Genomic DNA, 24511 nt, shown 5'->3' on the forward strand with positions numbered 1-24511 from the left:
ACCCCATTCAGAATCTCACTCCTGGGCAATGAGGAGGGAAAGTCTCCTGTACCCTCCAGATGGTGCAGCCCTAAACCAAATCTTGCATGTATTCAACACACATTAAAATTTCAGTAGGTGTGTGACTACAGGTGTATTTTTCACACCATTATTAAAGTGAAAATAACAAAATACTGTAATGACACAGAGACCTGCAAGCAGCCAGTAGCTACAGGTGAGTCCAATCACTATCTTCATGGAGGGAACACTAGGGGAAGTAGATGTGCTTTGTTTTATGCACTCAGGTCCCCAGTAAGATGAGATCACTGATGAGGAAGAGAAACAAACTCCCTACCTCCTGGGTTACGGGTGTCTACCTGGTATGATGTTCCTGCAGGCACTGGCATTGAGGATACATAGTTTTAAGACTATTGCTGACCAGTAGTTTCTCACCATTAGAGATGCTTGTACAGGTGGCTCTCTGTAACAAGCACTACCAATAACAGACTTTGCAGTTCAATTTGTACCAGATGCATTACGTATTATCTGCTTTTGTTTGCTTTAAAAGTTTACATAGTAATAATCCATGCAGGTGATGAACTATAAATCACTAAGAGACAGAACAGAGGAGAGGAACTGGATGTTATGATGACTAAAACCATTACTGATTGGTAAAGATGATGATTCCAGGGAGTCTTAAATTGCAATCCATATTACAATTGCTGCCAAATTAATCTTTGATGCAACTCTTTGGACTGCGTAAGAGACACCAAGGAAGGACTTGGGTCTACCATCTGTTGGTGTTCTTCTTTGTTTTTTGTTGTTTTTTTTTCCCCCTAATATTCATATATGCTTTATCAGATTGCTATAAAAATAACAGAAAGGGATTATACTCTTGCTACTGTAGAATGTCACATGTATATATGCAGGATGTTCTCTGGCACATATGCTTTATGGTCTTTTGAAAATACCTGTCTATACAAGATATATGCAACCAAATAGATTTACAGCTGCTGAGAGAATCTTAATTTTTTTATTTATTTTACACAGCTGACATCTCACTCTTAACGTTGTGTCATTGTTGATAATATAATTCAACTAAGCCTCAGTTGTCTCTAGCACTGGCCTACCTTGACACATCAATCACTTTTAAAGGCACTTGTGTGCAAGTATTTGATTGACTGTCACTTAACTACCAAGAGCAGTATGTATCCTTAGCTAGAAAGATTAATATGAAATATGGTGCTGCAAACTTAAATGTAAAGGTCAAGCTGAAAATGAATACTCATGCATAATGTATCTTAAGTGATAAAAGCCATAATGGTTATACAATTTTTAATACGGTCAAACATCTTAAGGTCTTTTTTCTTAAACTATCACAACAGTTTCCTTGGGGAAGCGTAGCTCCTTTCTAACGTATATTCAAGCAAGGTCAGGAAAATGGAAAATATGTCTTTTCTTTCTTGGTTCGATTAAAGCTAACAAATCCCATAATCATCTACCACTGAACAGTATATAGACCTCTCTATCCTTCTCAAATTGCCTAAAGATAAACCTAGCAGAAATGAATGGAAGCAAATGGCTACTCCCAGGACAAGATAAAGTACTGAGGGGACATATAAGAGTACTTGTGATATCCCTGGAGCAGTATGAATAAGCAAGAGTAGTTTGCTATTCTCCAGCTCAGTTTGTTGTTGGAAGGAGCATATTTTGCTGACTTTGGACTGAATCTTGCAAAACCAGGTCTTTTAGGGGAGGACAACAGGCTCGCTAACTAATTGCTAGTACACGACAGCAGAAGCGTACCAGATGGCTGCTTTGCAAGGTACTGGGAGTCAGTAATCCTGGTGGCAGGCAAAGCTACTGACAAGGCTAAAGCAAAGGGGAGAGTGTTAGAAAGACTGGATAATACAAAACTCAGCTCAGGTTTTCTGAGCTCAGCTTTCAATCAGCAGCATTTTATGTAAAACTTGTGGCAATGTTCAACTGTCAAAGGAGAAACACAAAATGTTGGCTTAAGTGAAAAAGAAGGACTGGTTAAAGTGTTTGGAAGCAAATGTGCCCGGCTGATTTCTAAGAGTCTGCAGGCTGTACATCTTGCGCTCTGACAACAAAACAGCTGATCATAAGTTTCATCACCTTTTCTGAGTAACTTGGGTTATTTTTCCTTTGATAAGTTGGCACACTGAGAACTACGTGCTATATAGCTAAAAATGCTATAAAAATGTAATACTTGTTTACCGTGAGGATGGAAGTCATATAGTCTAAACTGTCCTAATTCACTTCAAAGGGATGCCCCATTCCACCAGATGATCTCAGCTCTTGGTTAACTTAGAGCCTTTGTATACTTGTATGAACCTATTGCAAACAATATAAGTAACTACCCATTTCAAAAGGGAAACTTAACAGTTAAAAAAAAATAAATTAAGAAAATGCATGAAAGCTCTACTGTCATGGAGAAATAGTTCGCAGGCACCTTATCTGAAAAGGTACTCTTATGACTGAAAGTACGCTTCCTCAGTTTCAGCGCATGCATAGAGATGAGGTAAGGGAAACCTGGTCATTTTCACGTGCCCTGTGTTTTCCTTAGGGAAAAAACAGAGGATTTTATTAAATACAGTACTGCACAATTAAAAAAATAAATCAGTTGGAAGTTTTTATTAAATCCCCATTAACTGAATAATTGGCTCTCCAGGGAGGAGCAGGCTGCTGTAAAAAGAAACAGTAGACCAGCTAGAATGCATTCCCTTTTTTCGCTGGGCTTTGTATCTTGACACTGAAGGCATCATTCATAAAGATTTGTCTTGCTAGGAACCCAAGAGGATCCAATGACACAGCACTGAGAGATGAGCTGAATTAATGGGCAGCTGCAGCTGTACAGGGTGTGCTGGCAGGAGGTACCCTGCCAGGTCTGACAGTTGGGCAGAACAACTCCACTGCCCTGGATGGGTGCGAGGCTGTGCTCAGGCACTTCCTTCACCATGAGGCTGTACTTTCAAATTTTATGCTGTATTTTACATATTGTTTGTTGCTCCTAAGCTCAACTGCACCGGATTAGCCATGGAAAACTGAGAGGGCATGGCTGTAACAGGCAGGTGTGAGATTCCTCCCACAGAAATGCACCCCAGAACCCAGGGGCATCATGGCCGTAAATGTCTGTTACTGTAAAACATTTCAGTGTTCTGAGCGTGGGTGTGTGTCACTTCCTCTGAAAGTGTGTTCATCCTTAAGTTCTCATGAATGCAAATGTCAAGCATTGCTTTTTCACAGTTCACTAAATTCATTTATACAATGAAATGAAATTTTACTGAGCTATCTAACTTTATCTGCAGTTGATTTAACTTCCCATTACCAGGTAGCTATACCCCACCATGTGAGTTTATTAAGTCTGCTCCTTGGACTATCTGTGTTTTGGCAAATCAGCTAATGTATTTCCAGTCCTTGCTTAAATCCATTATTTATTTCAAATCCTTCTAGAAATTCTACTCAGTATGGTTCATTGGATCCAAAGATGCCCCACACTCATATTTTAACTATAGTATTTGCACTGTTTAACACTGTCATAAAAGTAACCTAAGACTATCCTGTGAAACATGTTGCTTCTCTTAATAGCATGTTTAAGGTCAATAAAATAAAAATGTCTTTTTATGTTACGGAACATGCTCTGAAGCACTGTCTAATAATTCAGTTAATACATGTTGCATATAAGCACTTGGGCAAGACAAATGCTTAGAAGATAAAGTTCAAGTGGAATATAATAGAAATAATTTACTGAAGGACTGATCAGCATTAGAATGATTACATTTTAATTTTGTTCTCAGTAAGATGCTTCTAATACAAATTTTATTGCAACCTTACGCTCTTGAGTTTCATGACATGTTGTTGCTCTTAGCAACAGTTTTAAAATGTCAGAAGGCAACAATGAGAACATTGTATTTTAATCTATAAAAACATTAAATTATTTTCTTTCAGCATATATTGCTACACAATTGATTACAACTGGATTTTACAAGTATAACATATTAGATGGATGTGGAGGCATGAAAATATTAGAAATACTATGTTTATAGTAGTCACCAGGAACGAAAATATACTGCAATATCACTAATAAGAATAAAAGTGAGATCAAGGCAATGCTGGAATTGTGACCTCTAGAAATTGGATATCTGGTCTCATAGGATCTCTAGAAATCCTACTTTAAATCTCCTTACTATTATCAGTGCTCAGGTTAGGCACCAATTAGATGATGGTGGCATGGCTTCTGATAAAGCTGATAGCTTTCCAATTATTTTGGTGAGGAATTTATTAAGTAGATCACACTTTTAAGGAACTGACTGGAACTCATACAGAATCACAACCAATTTGTGCAAATTGTTTAGCTTTTCTCAGTTTGTCAGAGCTAGCACCTTTATGCCACTTCTTTCCTCTTCTTGCTATTCAGTACTCAGCTTATTTAATTAGGGAATATCCACAGGTAATAATCAATACAATGCTGTTCCGTGGGAATGCTATTGTAGGTTTTGAAGCAATCTCTTGCCTCTAGGAATAAGGCTAAGCACAGAAGTGGTAAGCATGCTACTTAACAGAGAAAGCTAGTAATCTGTGTTCTTGTGTGCATCTTATCTCAAAGCTGACCACTAGAAACTTTTTTTTTTTTTTTAACTAATGCACTTTTTCTCAACCACCCCACGCCTGAATAATTCATCTTTATCTCATTTTTAACATTGTCAAAAATATCCTTATGGGTGGGTTTTGTAGGCTAGCTAGCTTGGAACTCCCTTTCAAATCTTCAAAATACAACCTAATCTTTCTTGTCTGAAGCACTGCTCTTTGCAAATGTCTTGCTAGTAGAAAAAAGTAATCCTCCCTTTGTCAAAAAGAGATAATAGATGCATTGCTACTACTAGACTTCGTTGTGCTTCATCAATTCCTCTTTCCTTGGCAGACCTCAGATGATTGTTCACGATTACAAATAACTGAAGCTACCGTCTGCCAATTTATAGCAGATGAGTTTTCCCTTAAACAAAGGAGAGATCAGATACACAATTTTCTCTACTATACATATCTATTTTTTGTTTTAATAAAGGTAATAAATTTTACAGGAAAATATTTCACCTAGAATCTTATTTTTCTTTTTATGTGCTGTTTCACAAGACATTTATGACCTCATCTACCTATATAACCTTCATGGTCTACTTGGAAGGCAGCCAGGGATGCCATCTGTAAAAAGAAAAAGTTGTGAAGTTACCAAGGAACATTTTCCTGTTCCCCTCAAGCAAAATATTTCTGACAGATGTTATGGATTTTCAGTGCTTTGATTTTTAGCTTCAGTTTTTTTGCAGTTCTTTGTCCCTTGAAGGCTTTTTCTTTGGAGACATTCAAGCCTCAGTAAGCACAAATAATAAATAAATAAACCCCCCAAACGCCTGACTTATATTCACAGTTTCAGAACGAGTACCAGTTATTAGGGATGAAGTCTGATCATTGATCTCACAGGACTGCTTTTTTGGTGAACACCGAGGTATTATCTGGAACTGAAACAGCTGACAACTGGAATCAATCAACTTCTAAAGTATTTGTATTAATGATATAGTTGTTTAGTGGACTATCCATAGTATTTTAAGGTGAGCTTGTAGATAAACAAGATACTAGGTGGGTTGTATGAAGTTTCCAAGTGTAAAGAGAATTTTTTGCCCTGGGTTGTGCAAATGTTTGAAGTCAGTCAAGACTTTGCTACAGCACATACATCCATACTTGAGGAATATGAAAAAGGTATCCCACCAATGTCAAATGCAGCACAGAAAATGTGGTTCTTTAAATCTTACATTAACTCACCTGCTGCGGCCTCATTGTTTGCAAATAGTTTATTGTCAACTGCCGAACTTATGTCAAAGAACACTTCTTCTTCATCTCTGTCTGCATCAAACTATTAAAACAAAAAAAAAGTTGGCAATCACACACTGCTTACTACTTGGCTGAGCATCAACAGGTAACAAGCCTTCTTTATAGGAACCTTCCTGTTTTTCTGTGCACTGCCCATTGCTTTAGGTATGAATCATTTTAATTTTGACTGATAACTAAACTAATTTTGTAAACCATTTTGCCTATTTTTAATAGTTTGTCAGGAACAGAAGCTACATTAAAATTGACTTGCTCAGAGAATGAAGTTTCAAAGCAAAAAGTAAAACTAGTAATGGATATTGCTTTTTCAACCATTGGGTGGTTGAAAAAAAATGACAGCATAGAGAACAGCAATGTGATTGCTTTATTGTCACTTCTTTTCAGAGATTAGCATAATTAACTATTTAATTTGCAAGTGAACAATTCGCAGCAGCTTCTGAATTGTCTGAAACCAATTTTTGTGACATGTAAGTTTCATTTCTTCAGGTAGTTGAACAAAATTCTTAGGAAAAAGTAAAGTATTTTGGAAGTCCCCTGTTATATAGAAAATAAAGCTTTCTTTGCTCTCATACTAGCAGAAAGTATATTGGCTCAGTGAGAAATTAATAAAATCAGGAAAGCAAATATTTTTAAACAATTTTAAACTTTTTTCATTTATTCTATCTTTTGCCTGAATTCTAATCTGATTCTCCCAAGTTTTTTTCTCAGCTCTGTCTGACGGGTTCTTTTTATGGCCAGGTGACATGCTTCACAGTGGGTTTGTGTTTTTTCTTACCATATTGATCAAGCTTCATTCATTTATTCATTTAGATCATCACTTATTGAGGCCTTCTTTGGAAAAAATACTGGGTTTTTGGTTTGTTTGTTTGTTTGTTTTTTTACCATTGCTCTGGATTTTTACTTATTGAACTGAGGCCAGGTACATTACCATGGAAAAAGGAAATACTGTAACCTCTAGTTACAGGATCAAGCAAACAATAATCACATCAGACGGCTGTCATTCAGCGCATGTCCCTCTGTATAAGAGTCTCTATTTTCAATCATTCTGTGTCTTCAGTGCAATATGTTTTAGGAGGCAGAATGAAACCCAGGGCAAAAAGCATTACACTAGTGCTTGCAAGCTCATGAACTTCAGTGGGCTCTTTCTTCCAAGTCCAAGACTGCTAAGCATCTTCTCAGATGTCTCACCAATACCTGTCTGTCTCATGGTAAAAAAATAGGCAAGGAAAAGCCTTGGACAGAGAAGTTCAAACCCTACTAGGAACTTTGCTGCAGAACCTAACATTTATAAAGAGAAGTTGTTTTCCAAATATCTATTTCAGAGCATATCATGATACTTAATGAGTTAATTTTAGAGAGATACTGAATTACTTGCCGAATACCCACCACTGCAAAATCAGTATCACTCTTTTCATTGTGCCTTATGATGACTTATGTACGTTCTATATTACTTAAGCTATTCTGTCACTGGTAATGAAATTTGCTTTCTTATGGAATTTTCCATCAGCACCTCAAGGTAAACTCAGAGGCAAATATCAGCCCAAGAACAATTATTGAGAGTGGCAGATGTCAGAAATAGTTCAAAAACAGGGAGAGAACATCAGAGAGACAAAGAATGATTCTACAAACTGGGTCTGTGTGAAAGAAAAGAAAATGGAAGCTTGTGGGTGGCCAGACTATACTAGAGACAGGCAACCATTGTAGAAAGTTTGTCGCCACAAGCTTAACTCTCAACATCTGTCCAGGTCCTCAAATCTTAATTGGTAATAGTCCTTATTTAAATCTTTAAGGTCTTAATATTTAGCTTTGTGATTAGCTCAGTCCTAGAGTTAATTTTCATCATAGATGAGTCTACTGTAATTATCAATACATGGAGTTTTCTGACTGGTTCTTAAAATGGAGTTTCTGGCTCTGATGCTGAGGACCACTCAGAAGTTCATCCTGTGATGCAGCACATTTGTCTACCTGTCAGGGCTGGCATTTATCTATTCTTGAGGAGTTTTTTGGCCATTCAGTGTTGATCAAAACTCAAGGCATTATTTATTATTTATAAAGCAGAAATTCGCATTTATCTATTAGAAGGATTACATTTTAACTTGTGTCAAAACTGAGGCTTGTGGAAGAAGAGGTCTTAAATGAAGCTGTTGGGCTACTGTTGGGCAATTTATTATCCATTCACAAAGAGTAGCTCTGGAATTTCATTGTTGATAAGAAAAGAGTATTGATCTCCCTGAGTTCTTCTGCACTGGTCTGTCTCCAAGGAAGTGTGGGGATATGCTTTTCCTCTGTTGCTTCTCAGCAAAAGATGTATGTGTTTCATTACTTATACTAGGGAAGACATATAATATGATGTTTGTGGGCATGTGTATGCATAAAATCCAGTCAATTGTAATCAGGTTGTGTCTGATCATTACTGTGTAGGTCACACCACACTTGGAGAGACAACAGGGTTGCTTTGTCATTAGTAGCATTCCTCTGAATAATCCAGTTTATCATGAAAAAGCATACGATCAATCTCAAAGTTCTGAAGGTTCCAAGAATTTGAAACATCAACTGTTCCTCATTCAAAGAACACTAGGTGTGCTTCAGTACTCTGAAAAATCTGGGCTTTGTAATGAAAGCCTATATTGTCACCCAAAGAAAACCATTTATTTGAAGCTTGTGCATAGACTTAGTGTTCTCCTCACAAAATGAGAATTGTAATACCCTGAGCCACAGGAAGGCAAGGTCGCTTTCACAGAGAAAATATTTTTGAAAGAAACTAAGTAACCATGTGAGTTCTGTACTTCATTGAATTGCTAAACATTTTGAAATGAAATCCTTTGATAATTATTGGAGGCTTGAATAAAACATAAAAGGTACTCAAACAACCCTATTCACAAGGTACAAACAGCAGTAAAACTCGTATTTTTAGCAGAATGTGTCTAAATCAATAGGTTGCTCTCCCTACTGAAAACAAATCTCTACTTACTTGAAAAACAGCTTTTTGCAACTAAATTATCTACTGGTGTCTTTATGGATGGCTCAGTTCAATTATAGTCAAGGCCTATGTTTATGGAAATATAATTTTATTAAACATGCCACTGAAAGCATTTGCAATACACAAGACATGTTAACTGCACTGTTATGTATTGTTATCTGAATTGACACAATCTTTACCAGTGACCAGGAAGAAGCAAAGTATCTTCTCTGTGAGGGCAGTGGGGTTTGAGGTTTAAACTCACTCTACAGTGTTTCCCTCAATGAGGCACTAATGGGGCTTTTCCACTTCACTACCTCTGTTTTGTTGGGGCAAGAAAAGATGATGGAGGATCTCAGAGGACAAGAGAATCTCTAAACCAAGAAAGTTTTCACAAATTCTTCTGAAGTACAGCTGGGGGCTGTGCTGTAAGAATCTAGTAGAAGTCCTTCCCCTACCCAACACATAAACGTGGAAGCTGCAGGGCAGCAATCTCCATATCACTTCTATGAGTGGTCCTGCTTCTAAGATTTTTCTCCCGGTGATAAATGAAAGTATGAGAGGCTTTTCTACCTTCTATTTCCTCAGACAGCTCCATAATGGTGTTTATGTGGGAGGAAGAGGCAATATAGCATCGTTTGGGAAGATGAGAATTTACCACACTCACACACAGTAGTTACACCACGTGCTGTTCTGCTCTCACCTGGTTCAGGGGAGCGTATCCCAAGGATTAATGCAGGAACAAGAACAGATCTGTGAAGTCTCCAAGGCTTCCTTTAGTCAGATAGTTTTGCTTTGCTCTGACATTGTGATTTAGTAAAGAAAAGACTAGTAGAAGTCATGTATCTCTGTGTGTGTGTGTGTGTATATATATATATATATATATATACTTTTTAAAAAAAAAAATAAATGGTGACTGGCATAATGGTAAATTTTCTGGGAAGTTTATCCCAATTTCATGTGAACATTGTTGAACTGGAGGATTTGATGCTGGCATACTTACATACAAAAATGGTAGAAAATATTTTCTAGATCTTCTGCATTGTAAATAATTGTACTAGGGAAAGCAGGTTGTACTTGCTGCACTCAGAGAAAATGATTCGTTTTTCTACATAAGCACCCAGCAAATCCAAGCCAAGAGAAGGACCTTCACAGAAAAATTATCCAAGTTATTGAACACTGTGAATCTCCCTGGTCAATTATGATAAATGGAGGTTTGGTAATACCACATATTAAGTGTAAGAAAAAAGTGCACAGTGCTTTCCTCACATCTATCAGGGGCAAGCATCAAGGAAACTGCAGTTAATTAGAATTTTGGGTGAGGGTGAATTCATTCAGCCTGGCACTGCCCCTAGGGACTGACTGACCCCAATGACACTACTGGTCTTTGCAGGGGGTTTATCAAAAAAAGAGAGCCCCAAAACAGGGGGAGATCATGACAGCCTTTCAAACTGGAGTACAGGAAAATGAGAAAAAAATCTGGTTGTAGCAGACTTGCAAGTAATTCTTTTTTGTGCACTGTGAAGTAAAGTTAGAATGGGGAAAGCATTAAAAAAACCCCAAGCAAATAGGTATAGTTAAATAGCATTTGCAACAGTAGATGAAAATATCCTTTATTTTAGAACATGATGGATGTCAATGAAAAGAAATTAAGCCATGTCCAAATTAAAATAACAACATTGGGTTAATTGCTCTATGGCAGTATTCCCATCCTCCTCAAAATCAAATAGGATTACAGGAACTGGATGATGAATGCTCTGTTTGCTCTCTTTGCAGGCAAAGCCTCCAACAATAACTGCAATTCATAGATGTCTGAGTGTTTTCTCAGTCACTGAAACATATATTATGTCACTTGAAGAAATGCCCAAAATATTGTACATTTAGAGGTACAGGTGATCTGATTATCAGACCCACTTGCTGCAAGCAAGACAGTAAGCATAAGTGCTCTTTTGACCTCTTGGTCTTGCCTCAGTAGGTTATTTGTCACTGGTTTTTAAGAGCAGGAGTGAGTACAGAGTGCTAAGGCTCTGACAATTGCAGTCAGTGCTGGTCAGGATAAATAACCAACAGAGTTGCTTCGATTTGTTCCTTTAAGTCACATCCTCGGGTACTGACTTTTCTATAGTGTTTGACTGACCATTGGCTGTGGAAAACAGGCCATTGGCCCTCTAGTCATATAAATAGGATAGGGGATTTTTTTATTTTTTTATTTTTTATCAGACAAAGCAACTTCTGAAGAGAGATTTACAGTGAATAATTAAGTGAACTGGAGCTGGGTTGTGCCACTCAGTCAGAGGGTCTAATTGGATGTATGAACAGGAATGCTGAATGTAAGCTAAGTGATCATATAACATCGTGGTAGAGAAGGCTGGAAAATGAATCTGTTTCCTGTACCTTTCCACAGGAAAGAGAAATTTTAGAAGAAGTTATATCCAGCAGACAAAGCTGCAGGATGCAAGGATGAAGAGCAAGTGTATGAGTAATTCTGAGCAAAACTCATAATTGTAACAAGCAGAAAAACTTATTCTTTTGCCAGTTTCTTTACTGCTTAATTAATCATAATTGGCAATAGATTTCTCATTATTTGAAAATTTTAAAGATTGTTCCTAAAAAGAAAGACACTACTACATTAAAATTCAAATAGGAATCAATTCAGGAAAGTCTGCAGTCTCAAAATTGCTCTGAATAGCCATAGCTGTCACTTCTGGCTTAATCCATTAACCAGCTATACATGGAAGTGAAACACAATCACTGTTTAGGAAGTGGACAAATCATCCATGTATTATGGCCTGCAACAGAAGAATAATTTATTTTTAAATTAAAAAAAAAGGAGGGGAAGCCACACACAAAAAGAGAATATGGCTTCTTATATCACAGTTATCCCATGCTTTAAAGAGATGCCTAGTTTAGAAGTTAAGGACAGTACACTGTCCTTGAAGCACTGGTATCTTTTGGTTGAAAAGTTGTCAGTCCTTTAGCTAGTAACATAAAGAGATTCATAAGATTGAGCAAGTTATAATGATTTTCAGGTGGCAGTGGCTACAACTGTGACAAGAACAACTCACTATTTTTATTCAGACTGGTTTAGGCAGGCATTTGCTCTTGCAGGAGTGAAAAGAAATAAGGGCTAGATTTATTTTACCCTTGGTAATACCAAAAGGTGACAAGAGACACATTTGAACTTATAGGTGCTGCTTTACAATTTTTGGACAACCACACAAAATCCCTTTATTTTGTTGCTCCATCCCTAGTTTACTTCTCATAATAATTACAAACTAATTGACTTGTGCAGTTACTTCAAGAGAACTGTGGAAAAAGCAAAAGGGGGAAAAATCAGCAACACAGGAAGAGAGTAAAGAAATATACAAGGTAGGATGATAACCATTGGGAAAAAAGAGTTTAAGCCTTCTATAGGAAAAATAATAAGCAGAGGAACTGAGGAATGAAGCTGAAATGTGCAGACTAGAAGCTCAGGGAACATTTCCCTATTAAAAAGTACTTTTCATTATGCTCTCTTAAAAACAAACAAACAAACAAAAAAAACCAACCAAACAAACCACACAAAAACCCCTCCAAAACACCACAAAACAGGGGGAAGGGACATAGGGGAGAGATATTTCTCTATAATCCATTATCTAGTTCTAATATTTTCTTTTATATCAAATATTCAAACCTCAGATTAATTTTTTACATAATATTGTAACACGTACAGAAGAAAAACTACAACTGAAATTACACTAGAGCTCACCAGTGATTTATAAAAAATTACACAATTAGCAGAGTATAATACCATAAATTGGTATTAGACAGAAATTTAGAAAAGAAACTGAATTGGAAATTTTAACACCATTATTAAAATACTACAGAATACTCTGGCTTATCTAAAATAAACCACTCAACACATTATTTTTTACCACAGGAGGTCCACAGAGGATTCATAAATCATTGCAGAGTCCCCATACTTCTATCATTAGAGTTTCTCAAGTTCCACTTGTCACCTGAGTGTCTATTGCTATGAGTGCTACTTCTAAACAAGCATGAGGATGAATGTTCACCAGCCCTAAGTGGTTCTGTAGGGGCTGCTGCAGGCTTCTGTGTATCCCAAACTCATCTACCTAAAACAGGTGCAATTTGAAGCCATTAACTGCATAATTTTTGAAAACATTAGGTGCATAGACAGAATCTAGTATGGTAAGAAGAAATTAACATTAAACCACTAAATTAATTTAATCTTCCAGTAACATTACTGAGAATTGAAATGAGCCTCAAAAAGAGTAAATATATAGTTACAGCAGAAACTATCTAACTAATTTAACTGCCTTACACCACAAAATGTGAACAAACAAACATGCAGACCCATGCACACAGAGAGATCAAACCTGCCTTGTTCTTCTATAAACAGAGATGGACCCTGAATAGATTTAGGGATTTTGTTACAGCTGACATGAAGTGCAAAAAAGTATGTCACCCATTCCCACATCAGTGCAAAAGAGGATCTCTTGGGACGCTTGTAGTTCGATTGTTAATCATCTCCCTTTTCTATTAATTTGTCAGTACATAAACAATGCAATTACTACAAAAGAGAGGCTTTGGGGTTTTTTGTTCTTTCTGTTATTTCATGCTAAACTCAAGAACTTAGTGCCATGGCACACAAGTGTGGAGATGTTCTGACAGTTTAATTCCCTTCATGGTAAAAGTCTGCTAAGGCAGCATCCATACTTGTAATACAGAACAGTATGACACCAAGTAAATGGTATGTCTTATCTGAAGAAACAATTAACAGTAAGCAGGAGTAATAGCATATCTTTGTAGGTTTATGTGGAGTAATATCTTTTGATAGGCAGAAAGAGGGAGAAATCCTATCTTTATGCTGTGATCATGTTGAGCAACATCCTGACATATCAGTTTTGAGCTGTTAAAAAATTAGCGCCTCAGGCAATGTGGTGGTTAGAGTTGATGGGAAAGACACCGTGCAATTATGGGCCTTTATAGAGCAGAAAATGGGCAAATCGAAAGAGAGCTAAATTTGATTGGGGGTGAGGGGAGAAATCGATAATGGTGGGATGGTAGGTAGAAAATTAGTGAACTGGGAGGAAAGCGATTACTTGTTTGGTAGGCAAGCTGATGGAGGCAGAGAGTGGTGCCACAAAGTAGTTTTGGAACATACATACTTTTCATAACACGAAGATGCAAAGCCTTTCTCTCTGGGCAGATATTTAAGAGCACTGGCTAGCTAATTTTTTTCCCAATAAGGATATTCATCTGGATGGCTGGTGACTGTTATGGGGAAAGTATATGTATTGCTGTTTTATTTCTGAAATATTTTTTTGTATCATGTTTTCCATCTCCTCAGAGGGTCTCTAAGCTTCCAATAGGCATTGTTCTCCACCATATTTGTATCTCTACTATTTTCAAGCTGAAGTCAGGTCAGTTAGTAATAAACAATTCAAAATGTTTCACCCATTTCTCCATGCTACTATGACCCCTTCCATAAATACTCTATTTGCCTCCGAATTTGTCATCAGGAATCAGACCCAAATTAGACAGCATATGCATTAGTTCACATAGTACTTAAGGCACATGATTTGCATGTGTTTGTTCTGGTTTATCTGACTTGTTGCCTTCTGGATGTAACTTTTCAAGTTATAAATACAGCCAACATCTCTACATATAAACTCTCTATGTATATTCACTTTGCAAATGACTGAAAACTTGCCCCTTGACATGTATTACATCGGTCCAGCAGCTTCTATAACAAACTACATTAATTATTTTTGAGGATTAATTAGAAACAGAGAGATACTTTAGCACATGGAACACATAGAGACCTTTTCTACCTTGAAAAGTAGAAATACTTTTTCTTATTTTAAAAAATATGCATTCTGCTGTTGGAGTAATTTTCACTGTGCATTTACTTTTTAAAGGAAATTCACTTTAAAGAGGCAAATGGTATTACGAAGAAACAGAACAGTGGTATCAAGCATCAAGACAGGTCACTACTGAAGAGCTTGAATGGAAAACTCAATTACAGTCTGAGTTAGGAGATGCTCTATGATTTATTTGTTACTATGTTCCTGTAGAACCCAGGAAAACATTCAGCCTGAGGGAGAGATCATCTTACTCTCGCCTTCACTGGGTCTAGAATAAATTGTTTTATTTTTACTTTAATGCACCTAACCCTAAAGGAAGGGGAGAGACGTTATTGATTACAGAGAGTCAGGTATAATTTGATGCTGTCCAAACCCTCACACAGCTGTAACAGCCCTCTGTGACTTGCAAATATTTTCTTTCCTTTTATGTTACTGGAGCCCACAGTGATGCTGCAAATTATGAAGCATTAATGTAAAATTCAGTATTTTGAAACGTAGATAAAGGGCAGAGCAGTACAAACAAGTTGTGTGAAGCTCAGTGAATAACAGCTGTAGTTGTTAGTTTGCCATATACAGATCAATGTCATTACAGGAAGATCTAGAATCACTGGACTCTTCCCAAAAGCCTTTGTTTTTTCATTCCACAGCAATAATGCTTGTCCTCCAGTAGCTTTTCTTCCATCTTTATCTAGGAAGACTTCTGATGGGGCTGGGATGTGTTCTTGTTTTTTAGAAGTTCACAGGAGCTCACTCTATTTCATATAAAACAAGAGATTCTGGGAATAAACCAGTTACAGACCAGTGCTACAGTGCAATTTCCCTATTTCCTCCAGTGCCCCATGAGATGAGTATTGGAATGTTCCCATTTTCAGAGCACCCAGTTCAGTGAAACAGCTCTGATTACAACTATGTTCAAATAATGCTTTCCTTGATACCTTTAATTTTTAATCTTGAGAGCAACAGTACTTCTCAGAGGGAATGAGCCTTAAAGCTGCAAGACATTAACTGGTGTGTTTGTGCTTAGAGAGATTTTTCCTGAATTAAGTTTAAAAAAAAATGTACATTTTCCCCTGCCTGTAGTGCTCCTGGAGCTCCCGTGTCACTGTCCCTTTTGTTTAAAACAAAATTGTTTTCTAGCATTAGCTCCCACAGTACGTACAGATCGCAGACAGGCACCCTAAATATATATATAGCAACACTGGTTTCCCAAAAAAGGTTCATATAAGTAACAACTATAATTCAAATAAGGCAACTAAAACAAATTTTAGAAAAACTCAGAAATAAAATAAATTTCTTCCTATAAATACTGTTTTCTCCCAGTGATGGTTTGCACTTCGCTTCAAATGAAAAGCATTGATACTGATAGTTCCCTTTCAAGACCAATAGGGTTTCCCCTGTTGGCTTTTGTGGGAGAGATTCTAAATGAAAAATACTAAAATACTAAATGTTGGGGTTGGGGAGGGGGCTATATTGATGGCCCCTCTGAGACGCTTCTTGAAGCTCCCAAAGGTGGAGCCACCTCCAGCCCAGGCTGAGCCAATTAGCAATAGAGAAACATCTTTTTGAATCAGTATTTATGCAGGAATAACTGATTTTGAAAAGAAAGAGGAGAGAACCATGAGGAGACGGCATTGACCTGAACAAAAGATGGCCATCGGCCTAAACAGAGACGAGCGTTGTTGCCATGAGGAAGGAGGAGGGGGGAAGACAGAGAACCTCAGACGCTGGGATCGCAGAAGAGTAGCAAGGGGTAAATGAGGTCCCCTGGCAGCTCATGGAAGTTCAGTGGTGGAGCAGATACCTACATGTAGGCCACAGAGGACTCCATGCCAGAGTAGAAAGCTGTGCCCAAGGGCAGTTGTGACTTTGAGAGCTCATGATAAGTAAGAAGACCCCAGAGATGCTGAATGCCAGAGCAGGGGGAGGAAGTGTGCTGGACTGTGGATGCCCCCATGCTGGAGCTGGGAGTTGTGCCTGAAGAGGTCTGTGACTCCGTGGGAAGTCTGCATGGGAACACTTTGCTCCCAGACTCTGCCAGCCCATGGGAGGGATCTCATGCCAGGACGAGTGGCACAGGCGAACTGACTGCAACCTCTATTCCCTGCCCTCCTGTGCCGCTACAGGGGAGAAGGTAGAGAAATTGGGAGAAAAGTACTTTGAGCTCAGGAAGAAGGGAGGGGTCGGGGGGAAGGTGTCTTAAGATGCATTTGATTTTTCTTCCCCAAGTCAAGTCTGTTTTGCCTATGACCATAACTGGGGAGTGAGCCCTCCCAGTCCTCATGTCAATCCATGACCCCTTTGTTGTGATTCTCTTCCCATCTCACCAGGTAGGGGAGTGAGTGCAGGACCACATGGTCTTAGCTGTGGGTGAAACCACCACACTAGTCTTTTACCATTAGATGATGTCATAACAACTACTAACAAAAATATGATTTTTGCCTATGTATCATCACAATTTTCTAAGGAAGAAGGCTACCAACTGAAAGCTAATGAGTCCTGAATTAATTTCAACTGCAAATTTAACTGGTTAATAAAACACAAGAACTAATGACACAGATGCAAGAACAAGCACAGGGTATACCATAGGCGTAAACGTTAGCTGCTGTAGGGTTTTATACGCAAAATCTGCATTTACTTCAGGAAATAATTTGTTATTTGTAAGTGTCTAAGACCTTAGCAATATAGATCATTTCATTTGCAATAGTTGTAGTTATTTGAAGTGAAATTTCAGACTGTAAAAACTAGAACATTTGAAAATTATTAGCTTTTCTGTTTTCCTTGGAAGACAAAAATAAACCTTACTTCCCAGCTAAACAGTTCCTCTGTATTTAAATAAATTCTGATCTAGGATAAGCACTGTTTCCAGTGGCAGTCTCTGTATTAATAAACTTCATAAATGTCATTGGAATCCTTCCTAATAAGCCCTCCCTTGGTCATTTTGAGCTGAAGAGTGCTAAATTTCAATTACATAAATTCTTTATCTCTAGAAGCATGACTCATACCAAACTTAGGATAATATTCAGCAAACATCAGTTTGAGTTCAGAATGGACTCATAAAAACATCTTCTAATTGTGCTGCCTCAGGAAGGACATGAATTTGTTTCCTGCAGCATGAAGTGAGTGCACTGCTATTTTAATTTCTGTACCAGAAAGTTTTGTTTAACTGTCTAAATTATTGGAGCATGTTGTTTCACAGCACAAAGGACATTATTTGATTTATAAATGAAAGCTGGCAAGCTAAGGAGATACTGATAGAAACTATTGCTTTAGTCAACATGGAATACGACATTCTTGCATCTAGCAAGTAATTTTTGGAAACAAATGTAGGACAAAACCCCATGTGATTATGTAGGCTAAAAGCATTTTTTAAATATAACAAAAAAGTGGATGAAGTGGAACTGATTGACATAATTTATTTAACTTTTCAAAAGCTTTTGACAATATTTCTACCTAGAGGGTATTAAATGAAACAGAATTTTAGGGAAGCACTAAACGATATAATGGGTTTATATTAAAAAAAAAAAAAAGCATGGGAAATGTCCAAGGGACGTGTTGTCAACAAGTAGTACAGAAAATGGCCACTGTATTGATCAAGGTAATAGAAAGTACAAATCTGAAAACTAGAGTAGCTCACTTACCCTGACTAGGGATAGGAACTTTGAGAAGGGACAGGGATATTGTCAAGAAACACATGTAATGTGACAATAGTGTGTGTTGCAGGAGGAAGATTAAAAAAAACCCCAAGAAAGATCAGAATGAAGCCTCCACAATTTTTCTTTCAATGTCATTTCATAACTTTACCTTTGGCTGTCCACTATCTGTTTGTTTGAGCTCAGTGAATTACAGAATACCTGAAACTCCAACACCTGAGGTCTAATACCATAGTATTAATATATTGTTGAGGTATCAATAATTTATTGCAAAAGCAAGCCAAACAATTGTATTTATACAATATTAACTATAAAAACTGCTATAACTGACTATTGCTTCAACTTACACAGAAAATTAGAACTTTTGATACACTAAAAGAGAATCCACTACTTTACACTTGCTCAACAGTAATTATTTTATAAACTGGGGGTTTTCTTTATATAAACTTTATATAAAGCCCTATAAACTGGGCTACTTTTCTTAAAGTAGCTTCTGGCCAGTATTTTCCATCACTGCAGCTCCTTCACCGTCGCTGTATTTTTCTGGTGGATAAGACTACAACATGGCGTTTCTCACACAGTGGCTGTTTTCAATGTCATCTTGCAAAACTGCAGACAAAAGTATCTGTGAAGCTTCTACCTTTCCTTTTGCTGCCTAGTGCTAGTATGGGGTTTTTTTCTGACTGTTTCAACCCTTGATTATTTTAGCAGAATAATCTCGATCTTACAGCTGTAGCATGTTATTAATTTCTACTGGGATTCTGTCAAAACATGGGCAGGAAATTACAAAATTAAGTGTTTTAAAGTGTCTACTTTTGTAATATAAGTCAGCGCAAAGTGCACGGAAGGTGTACCTATCTTTCAGCCTTCAACAGTGTTGTGGTACTGACTAGAACTCAAACAGTGACTAGAAATAATAGCTTTTTAGAACATTTAACAATTATCGGTTATTTTTTATTTACCTTAATTTAATTAATATTTCTTTTATGTTTGCCTTTCTTTTATTGTTAAAATTTTACTATTGATAAAATTATTATTAAAACCATTAAAGTTATCCAGATAGAGTGAATGGCATAGGTTCTGACACGCTTCTGGACCCTGGAAGACAGGTTTGCTTTGAATTTGGGATAAGCTTTAGGAGGAAACATTGGTTTGATTGTATCTTCTGCTTCTACCCAGCAAAGAAACAGCTATACAGTTATGACTAATAATTAATAAACATTCATGTTAGCAATTGAAAATTACTTCAGTATAAGCTTATGGAAGCACTGTTAAAAGCAACTCAAACCGTAAACAGTTATTCTTGCATGATTCTAAGACACAAAATTATAAGAAATTAGGTATATATGACAAATTCTAAAATTATCTATAGTTCATATCGGTCAAGATACTCTGAAAAGTTGCAATATAAACGGGTATAAGCAATTTACTCTTTGTTTTCAATATATTTAGTAAATGAAGGAAGTGTTGAGATGCAATTTCTAAGGGTAGAACAAGTTTATAATTAAGTTTTGTGATGTTTAGTATCAATTAATTTGATATGAGGCTTAAAGATATCTTTTACTGTATTTTTTTTCTGTTTACAATTCTAATTAAACAAAAGACATTCAAGAAAATGAAAACTTCTTTACCTTCTTTACTAAGCAGTGAAATTACTTAAAGTGGAAAAAAAGACAGTGTGAATACATCCCAATTTTTTTTGCTTACAAAAGGGATCAGGGGGATTTTAGGTTCCCACTCTCTTTTCATGTAGTTTAAGCTGTAGTGAGACAGAAAATTAAGTATTTTAAATATTCCTTTCTCTTTCTATAACTTTTTTGTTTTAATTATGAATAGGATGACTTGGATAATCAAATCTTAAAAAAAAAAAAAATAAATTCAGATTGCCTTAGGCCTGAACCTGTTAGGTGAGACAGCCTTCTGGCAGTCTTTGGCTACCAGTCCCATTTTTAAGTAATATGATATAAGGCATGGCACTGTGCAGATAGTAAAATTCAGTTGGTGGGTCTCACCAAGCATATCCCAATTAGTAATCATTAATACAATTCCAATTCCCTCCTTTTGTATATAATAAATATTAGATTTTCTAACTCTTATGGAATATTATATAAAAGGTAATTTTTTTTTTTTTCATTCTAAGGGACAGTCTTGGGCATGATAAATTGTATGCAGGAAGTATCAATACTCAGACTCACTCTAAAAGTGGACTTGTGATAATTTACAGAACAAAGACAAGACTTGCAGTCTTCAAGACAGTTCAGATATGCTAGTTCTTAAAACTAGCTTTCAGAATCTTAAATTGAAACAATGACTGCAATCCATACAGCGATTATTGCTTACGAGGAAAGAAGAATTTCCTTTATTTTGGACTATAGTGTTCTAGCTCCCAGAAACTTCTGGAAGTCACTGTCCAAATTTCCACAGAACTGTAATTTCTTATTAAATTCTATTAGTTTTGAAAGTAGTCTATACTCTAAAAGTAGAAAAATAATTTAGAAGCAGATCCTAATTATTGGTAAAGCTTCCTCTGTATTAAAATTGCACTAAGGGAGTAGGGGAACTGACTAAATACAAATGCCCAATTAAACAAAAGTTCATGTGGACCAGTCTACACTGAGCAAACTAGATCTCATTTCCATAAAAAGCCCCCCATTGGGTCTTTGGATGTTGCTGACTTCCTCACTCCTCCAATGTGGAAAGGTGGAGAGTCTACAGAGAGCCCATTTATATATGCTGGCTCTGCAAGCAATTGCTTTTGCACACCAGCTAATTTTTAACTGATTTCCTGATGTGGATTCAACATTCTCTTACCTCATGTGATGAAGATCCTGAAGAGCCTGTGATTTAATTTGCAAAAGGCTTCCTATATACCCTTCTCTGAGCTGTGCAACTTCTGTAAATACATAGTCACTGAGGTAGAGTGTGACTCCCTTTACGTACTTATGTCCCATCCTTACTCCAGTGAACAAATTATCACAAGCTTCTATCCCTGCTTAAGACTTTTTTATTTGTCCTTTTTCATCCTCAAGCCAAATAATGCACTCAAAGACTTAGTTTTAGGTCTTGTTTCATGCCTCAAATGTCAGTCATTTTCTAATAAATCTTTTCTCAGGTCACTTTTTTAAAAAAAACCAAACCAGTAAAGTTCACCATGTTTGTGCAATTCCTGGGGAAAAAAAGAACTTTGCAATTTTGTTTGAACTTTCCTCAACATAAAAAGAGCAACTGTAACCTTTAACTTAAAGAATAATTAATATTTACAAGGTATAGTATCAGAATGGGGTCAACAAATTGTTGTGCAGCCTTAACAAGAAGCTATTGAATAAATTTTACTGAAAGTTCTCTCTAACATAACTGGTTTTTAAGCTTAAGGGTTTTAGTAGATACATCCTTCCAAGAAACACTGGCATGGTTTCTGTTGCCAAGTGCTAACCTAACCTATGACAGAACATCCAGGTATGTTTATCTTCTTCTGTATTACACTCAGCCTACTACATTTAGTGACTTTTCTGAGGAGTAGTCTCCTGGCTGTACTTTAAGGATATAAAGTATAGTTCTTAAAACCAAACTCATTTCAGAATTCACATGGCTCCTGACCCTCTTTCTAAAGTTCAAGTGATATGAGAGCACATGAATTGCATAAATGAAGAAAAGCCTCCGTTCACAGTGCTGGAATTGAGCTCATTTGTATCTTGTACCCCATGAACAGAGTCAGAGATGAAAGTTAAAAGTACCCACAAAACCTTTAATGGCCAGCAGACTGAAGTGACATAGCCTGAAGAACAGCAGAGATAATGTTCTTGTAAAAGAAACAGAAATGAGCTGCCTTGGGTTTATGTGAATCTATATTATGTGGAATCTATATAGTGAAATTCATGCAATAAGGTGCAGATACAAAGAGGATTACTGGAATTTTTTTCAGTGTATTAAGGACTGATAAATTTAATAAACAACTTGTCTAAAAACTGCATTGCCCACATTCTAGGTTGCCTTTTAGTAAGTATTCTGTATTTATACATAAGTCCGTTCTCCTCAGTAGAGCAGACCAAAAAAGCGCAGAAGGCAGGACACAGTAGGAAACTAGTGAAAAGTGTATTTTTAAATCGCCTAATTGGCATCTTGCAGTGGTAGGAGAGGGAGATCACCTTGGCATTACAAAAACTATATTGTTACCAAAACACAATGGACAGTAGAATGCAAGAAAAGACAAAACCTGACATGTTAGACAGAGCAGAGAATTTTGACGTACTGGCATTGAAAATGTGAATGTGAAGCTTCAATCTGACATTCTGGTTGAAGCGAGCAGGAAAAATCCAGTGGAGGACATAACGAAAAAAACGTTAAGACATGCCTAAAAAGAACATAATATTAGCAATTATATTTTTATCAAAAGAACATAATATTAGCAATTATATTTTTATCAAAATGGATCACGGGGTAACATATGTATGAGCAATCCTAGACATTTAAATAACTAATTATAGCAAGTTACAGTGAAAAGATGCCACATTTTACACATTGTCCTCTCTTTGCTATTCTGTGACTGGCATGAATGACCATGTTGTTGGCATAAAAATAGATTAACCATTGAGAATAGAAACAATAGTTCTTCCTTCACAGAAAATTACAATTATAATTGTGATTACAGTGTTACAGTCATGTCTTATGAGGCTTCTTTTCCCATTTTATTATTTAAGTAGACAACTGAATTACAGAATGTGACATGGTGACAACAAAGTGAACAGATAGTCATATTCACTGGCCATTAATGAAATAAACTGCAGTCCTTTATCAGATGGAAAGGCACAAATGTTAACCCTGAGAGTAGGAAGGATGATAATTGTGCGAGAGGATAAAGGAAACATGCTTAGTTAGAGCAAAGACAAACTGCAGAGAATTCACAAGAGTCTTTGCCAAGAATTTTAGGTTAAGTCTACATGATACATGCAATGCTGTACAGAGATCTTTGTGCCAACACTAAATGATGTATCACAGTTACAAGGAACAAAACAGTCATATTAGTGGCTATCCGATGTGTTAAGTAGCAGTGAATTTAAGAAGCAAGGACATATTACTTCAGTGAAGTGCTGAGTTAACACAATAGAGGTGTTTCCCAATTCTGAAGTATTGCATACATTTCTTCAAAGCACTGTTTGGTATGTATTCTTTAGTTGTATTAGCTATTTGGAGGATTTTTTTTTCCTATCAGAAACATTCAAAAGGATGTTCTGCAAAGAGGAAGATGTACTATGGGAGGGCTATAGTTCTCACTTTGGTACTGTCTAGTGTGAGGTGTTCTCAGTCACAGAATGGATGAGTAGCTCTTCAGCTTTCTCAGTTCTCCACCAATACTGTGGTTGCATCTAACCCTATCTTGTTGAGCCTTAGTGCTGAAATAAGACTCCAGAACGCTACAGAAAAATGCCAGAACAGGTCCAGAAGATTAACTGCATCAGACTTCCTGCTTACAGTCTGAGCATCTCTTCTCCATTTTGACTCTTAAAAGACTTCCATCATTACAATACCTGAGCATCCACAAATGTGAATAAATTTGTCTTTATGATGCATTAGAAAATAAGAAACTGTAATCTTCTGTGTCTCACCTCTCTTTCATGCAGTACATTTACAGGAAAGGAGGAACAGGAGCAAAAGCTCAACTAATTACAGGATGATACTACATTGCATGACTAGACGCCATTCCACTCAGTCTCATTTCACCCATTTGAATCAAAGTTGAGTATGGTTGATATTAGAACAAACATTCCGTTGTCATGTGCATAAGGAAATAGAAATATTTAACAATAGCTAACGATACCAACTTCAGATTCAGGAAATAAAGATGTTAAATACTGGAACTGTAAGGCACGAGCCACCAGATGTAGTAACATTTTAATGACTGTGAAAGTGAGATCTGAAAGACCATTCTGATTCTACTGATGTAGCAACTTACATTAGTTGATATCCAAAATTTTTCCATCAAATGACAGCAAAATGGTTTTGCCATAAAATCAGGAAGTCACTGACTATAAGCTTTTCACAGGGGAGATACACCAGTGGTAATCAGAGCTGGAAATCACTAATAGAACTTTGGTAAGAAAATGGTATTTTAACGTTTACAGCAAAGTGTGCCTGAAATGCAGTTTTGGTGATCC

At 36.8% G+C, this 24511-nt stretch overlaps 1 protein-coding gene across 1 annotated transcript in view; it reads right to left on the bottom strand.

Moving 5' to 3' along the window:
• The window catches only part of AK5 (adenylate kinase 5), an 87447-nt gene that overhangs the window by 35020 nt on the left and 27916 nt on the right, over positions 1-24511 (bottom strand). The window contains exon 6 of the mRNA XM_010174419.1: positions 5815-5905. Within this exon, the coding sequence (XP_010172721.1) occupies positions 5815-5905 (91 nt within the window). The remainder of the gene's footprint in view (positions 1-5814; positions 5906-24511) is intronic.

The sequence above is a fragment of the Antrostomus carolinensis genome, unplaced genomic scaffold (genome assembly GCF_000700745.2).
Source record: "Antrostomus carolinensis isolate BGI_N321 unplaced genomic scaffold, ASM70074v2 scaffold14128, whole genome shotgun sequence".
Taxonomy (NCBI): Eukaryota; Metazoa; Chordata; class Aves; order Caprimulgiformes; family Caprimulgidae; genus Antrostomus; species Antrostomus carolinensis.